General features: G+C 48.7%; 1 protein-coding gene across 1 annotated transcript in view; it reads left to right on the top strand.

Annotated features, from left to right (window-relative positions):
* The first annotated feature begins 1,802 nt into the window (after positions 1–1,802).
* The window catches only part of LOC107554558 (pleckstrin homology domain-containing family A member 7-like), a 5,929-nt gene continuing 2,218 nt past the window's right edge, over positions 1,803–5,513 (top strand). The window contains exons 1-2 of the mRNA XM_016237108.1: positions 1,803–2,001; positions 2,082–2,224. Coding sequence (XP_016092594.1) covers positions 1,907–2,001; positions 2,082–2,224 — 238 coding nt within the window. The 5' untranslated portion in view covers positions 1,803–1,906. The remainder of the gene's footprint in view (positions 2,002–2,081; positions 2,225–5,513) is intronic.

Below are 5,513 nucleotides of genomic sequence, written 5' to 3'. Positions count from 1 at the left end.
TCTTAAATGCAAATATTGTACATACTATTAAAGTTTACTTCATTTTAACCTTCTGCATTTCTGGTTTCCATTCGTTCAAGATTAAATTTCACACATTACACACATCTTTAATATCCTAATTTTCTAAAAAGGGGTAATAAACACTGCTTAACCTTGCACCGATTAAATGAACACATCAAGTATATATATCTAACACATACAACATATTATTTGTGACTCTATGCTCCGATATTTTCATACTTTCAATGATTAGCAACGATTGTCAAAGAAATCTTGTCTCTTTCCTTTGGAATGCAGGGGCAAAAGGAAAGGGTCCTTCGGTCATTCTCAGGTCAGATCTGAGAGTCTGCTGGAGAATCTCCTGCTGGACAGGGAGCTATAAAATAGTTTCTTTTGTTGATCGTTTTTTAGCAATTTATGCGTCAAATGGTCAGGGGTATCCCTATATGGTCCTTGAAAGCCCGTAAAACGCTTTTGAGCACTGTGAAAGTACTGTCTTTTTTAGCGTATCTTTAGAGAGATAGCCAAACAGTCCAGGAAATGCTTCACCTTCACTGACCCTGCATGAGTTTTACGACTGCATCTGTTGGATAGGAGTTCTTCGATTTGTCTCAATGGAATGTGAGGGTTTGATGTGTGTCTCCATCATGTAGGTGGGTCCGTTGTGAGACATAGATCCTACAAGGAAGATGAAAGACACCAGACCCAACAATGCAGATGACCTGAAGGCCGCTATCAAAGCAACCTGGGCTTCCATACCACCTCAGCAGTGTCACAGGCTGATTGTCTCCATGCCACACCGCACTGATGCAGTAATTCATGCAAAAGGAGTCCCAACCAAGTATTGAGTACATGTACAGTAAATGAACATACTTTCCAGAAGGCCAACAATTCACTAAAAATGTTTTTTTTATTGGTCTTATGAAGTATTCTAATTTGTTGAGATAGTGAATTGGTGGGTTTTTGTGAAATGTGAGCCAAAATCATCACAATTAAAAGAACCAAAGACTTAAACTACTTCAGTCTGTGTGCATTGCATTTATTTAATACACAAGTTTCACAATTTGAGTTGAATTACTGAAATAAATGAACTTTTCCACGACATTCTAATTTATTGAGATGCACCTGTAGTGTTATATAGGACAATATGGAGCTTTACTCAGAGACCCACACTGAGCAAAAATATGAAATTTGGTGCAGTTGCTGATATTTGTAACTAAAATGTAAGAAGAAATTCTCATGGCTTATAATGTAAATCTATAGCAGCATAGCAGACTAGAAATGCATGTAAATATCAGTAACTCTATATCTCCCAATTATATATCTTAGTAAGATTATATTTAAATGTTATGATCAAAGCTCTGTAGTTTTTATTGTGGGGGGCAAAACATAATGCAATGCAATATAATGATGATTGAAAGATGTACAAATAAATGTTCCTCAAAAGTATTTGATATTTAACTTTTTAACAAATAATTATAAAAATGTATGGATATTTAAAGCTAAATTGTTTCTGTCCGGTAAGTGTTCATCTTGAAATATTATAAATATAAAACTTACATTTACTTTATAAAAATCAGTAGAGTTCACCACAAAAACATGTACCACGACCTGAATCAGTTGCTCAAAAATACAAACTATCAATCAGATGAGCAAAGGTATGTAGTAGATTATGTATAACAGTATTTTCAGTAAAAAAGTTTTGATTACGTAAGATAACTTAGAGGTCTTATCAATTTAAATAATAAAATCACATATGATACAGCTGGCTTTTAAGGTATAGTTAATTATAACAATTAAGTTGCAGATCTCTGGTTTGTATTATTTGAGATATACTCAGTGTATTGTGGGATTCCTCTGTCTTCAGCTGTCTACACCACAGAAGGTGTCCATCCCAGAGCGACTCATGGATGTGGAGTCAGATGAAGATCTGAGTCCGGAAGAGAAGGAGACTCGTTCTCGCACCATAGCAAAGATAAAAAGCCTACTGTCTAAGTCGAGGTATGGTGGGAAAATAAAACCTAAACAAATGTAAATGGATGATGTACTTCGATGTTGAGTCTTCTATTGTGGCATTTTAGTGTGAGGTCTATGGCTGAGTCCATGGATGCAGAGCAGATAGATTTCAGTGAGCTGGATAAAGAGCTGCAGCAGCAGGAGAGAATCATGAGCTTTCATCAAGCTCTCGCCACAGAGGCCTCCATCAAGAGGAACCAGGTCATAGGTGAGACATTATCCAGCATTTCTGGGAACATTATAGTTCCCTTTCAGTCGGTCACTCCCGACGTCACGTCGGATGACCGACGAATTGGGATCTCGTTTAGAGAGACCAATCTACTTCGAGTGTAAACTAAACGAGCCAATGCACATTGGTATGCGATTATTGCATCCAGCTGCCGCTGATCACAGCGCGAGTATAAGTAGGCAGCAGATGCAGCGCATAATCAGCTTTTCGCTTCGGAGCCGAGCGATCACATCGTTCTGCTACTGACTACTCTACTGAGAGAAGAAGACCGAACGAGTTCAGCGCGCTCTTTAAGAGCTCTTCGTGTTGGCGGTACGGCGCTTCAGCGGTGGTGGTTTCCCGTGTTGAGTGGGTTGCACACATCAGGCTGCACTACCCCCTGTTTGTGTTGCGAGCAGCCATCTCCTCTGTGTGCCTCAGCACGCTAAAAGAGCTTTTTCCCTAAAAGAGCAATTACGGGTGCGTAATTTTTCCCACGATGTGGGTCTTGCTATAGACAACGAATCACCCGGGCGTTTCTGGATGCGGTCGTTACCTGGCGCTGGGTGATGGTCACGATCACTGCCTCGTGTGCCTGGGCATTTAGCACATTGAGGTGGCGTTTGTGGATGAGTCATGTTCTCATTGCGGGAAGATGATCATCTCGGAGTCGCGGGCCAAGCTCCGTTTCCTTAAAGGGGTGGAGTTCCGTTGCCTCTGCCTCGATCTAGTTCTCGTCATGGCGGCAGTCAAGTGGGAGCTACTTCAGGCAGTAGCATGGGCAGTCTGAGGGTAACAGTGATGGCAAACCCTTCAGGGAACCAACCCTCGGTGGACCATCGCTCCTCTTGCACTCCGCAACCAGTTGAGCTGCCAATGGAACGTGCTGGGCCCTCTACAAGGAGCGTACCAGCCGTATTTTTTGGCGCTCCTCGCAACGACCGGATGTCGATCGCTGCATCGGAGGATTAGGATTTCTGGACAGGAAGATTCGGCTGCGCTGCTGTCCACCAGGACTGTAGCAATGACTGAATCTGATCCGGAAATAACGGCTATGCTTTCCCGGGCCACCGTGGGAGTAGGGCTCGAGTGGAGACTTCCACCGTGTCCCGAGCCCTCAAGGTTGCACGATTGGTTCTCGAGGGTGGTCCGCGCTGGTTCTCAGCGCCCCGCCTCGGTGCCTTTCTTCCCGGAGGTGCATGAGGAACTCACCAGGTCGTGGACGGCACCTTTTACTGCTGGAAACCGATCTGCTGGTTCCTCCTCCCTCTACGATAGTGCAGCTAGGGGGTATACGGGGGTCCCCCCGGTAGAGCGGTCGGTTGCGATGCAGTTCTGTCCTAACACCGCCTCCACCCGGCAGGACGAACCATGCCTCCCCTCCCAGGTCTGTAGGTACTCGACTGGCCAGCGATGCTTATGTGGCCTGTGGAGAAGCTGCCTCCGCCTTACATGCTACGGCGTTACTGCAGGTTCTTCAGGCTAAGGCACTGAGGGACCTGCACGAGGGTGGTCACGACCCAGAAGTTCTCAAAGAACTCCGTACCTCTACGGACCTCGAGCTACGAGTGACGAAGGTCACTGTGCGGTCTCTGGGCTGTGGGATGTCCACTATGGTGATCCAGGAGTGCCAAAACTGGTCATGGTTGATATGAGGGACGCCGACAAAGTTTGGTTTCTTAATGCCCCTGTGTCCCAGACCGGCCTCTTTGGCGATGCGGTCGAGAGTCTGGCTCAGCAGCTGTCGGCTGCACAGAAGCAGACTGAGGCGCACACCTGCTGCCTCCACACCTGCTGCCTCCACTTGTCCGCAGCGCCCCGGCATGATAAAAAAAAACGCAGACGGCCCCCGTCAAACCTGGTGGTGAGCAGAAGAGCAAGAGGCCCCGGGACGGGCAACCCAGAGAGGGAGGAAGCTGCTCTTGGGGGATGGTGAAGGCACCTCTCCCTCCCCCGGAGGAGGGCCGGGTGGAGAATCTGGAAAATCTCGACGAGAGAGCAGTTTTCTCTGTCCCTGGGTCCCGGGAGGGTACGGAGAGTCGCGGACGGACCAACACCGGACCATGCTCAGCCTCCACCATCGCCAGCAGGCAGCAGCGGGCGGTTCGAGAGCGTCAACGAAGGCCCTACTCACGCACCCTCTGCCAACCTGTGGAATCAGGTAAGCGTTGCACCGCACACTCAGACCCCTCTTCGGTCCGCTCACAAGCCGCCCGAGTTGGGTCCCTGCGTTCCACCTCCCTGCCCCACTGCTAGCGCTACCCAGCCCGTCTCGCTGGATTCTGTGGACCATCAGCCTCGGCTATGCGATTCAATTCGCCCGCCGTCTCGGCTATGCGATTCAATTCGCCCGCCGTCTCCCCAAGTTCAGTGGCATCCGCTTCATAGCAACTGAAGGAGGCCGATGTTCCTGTCTTGCGGGTGGAGATCGCAGTCCTACTGGCGAAGGATGCGATAGAGCCGGTCCCTCCAGCCGATATGAAGACGGGGTTTTACAGCCCCTACTTCATTGTACCCAAGAAAGGCGGTGGGTTACGACCAATCTTGGATCTACGTGTCTTGAACCGGGCCCTTCACCGGTTATTATTCAAGATGTTGACGCAGGAACGCATCTTCGGGTGCATCCGTCCCCGAGATTGGTTTGCAGCAATCGACCTGAAGGACGCGTACTTCATGTGTCGACCCCTCCACACCACAGACCATTGCTGCGGTTCGCGTCCGAAGGATGAGCATATCAGTACGAGGTCCTGCCTTCCGGGCTGTCCCTGTCGCCCCGTGTCTTCACGTAAGTTGCGGAGGCACCCCTTGTTCCCCTGAGAGAACAGGGCATTTGCATTCTCAACTACCTCGACGACTGGCTCATATTAGCTCAGTCTCAGGATCAGTTGTGCGAACACAGGGACTTGGTGCTCTCGCACCTCAGCTAGTTGGGCCTTCGGGTCAACTGGGAAAAGAGCAAACTCTCCCTGATGCAGAGGATCTCTTTTCTCGGTATGGAGTTGGACTTGGTCGAACAAACAGCACGCCTCACGCAGGAACGTGCTCAGTCAGTGTTGAACTGCTTGAATATATTCACGAGCAGGATGGTGGTCCCACTGAAACAATTTCAGAGGCTCCTGGGGCATATGCCAGCTACGGCGGCAGTCACGCCGCTGGGGCTGCTTCATATGAGACCGCTTCAGCACTGATTCCATGGCCCGAGTCCCGAGGTGGACGTGGCAAAGTGGCACTCACTGGGTCCAAGTTGCACCGGCCTGCCGCCAAACCTTCACCCCGTGGTCAGACCTTG

The sequence above is a fragment of the Sinocyclocheilus grahami genome, unplaced genomic scaffold, assembly GCF_001515645.1.
Source record: "Sinocyclocheilus grahami isolate Dianchi unplaced genomic scaffold, SAMN03320097.WGS_v1.1 scaffold506.1, whole genome shotgun sequence".
NCBI classification, from domain to species: Eukaryota; Metazoa; Chordata; class Actinopteri; order Cypriniformes; family Cyprinidae; genus Sinocyclocheilus; species Sinocyclocheilus grahami.
The sequence above is the reverse complement of the archived record's forward strand: the minus strand, read 5'-3'. Positions and strand labels throughout refer to the sequence as shown.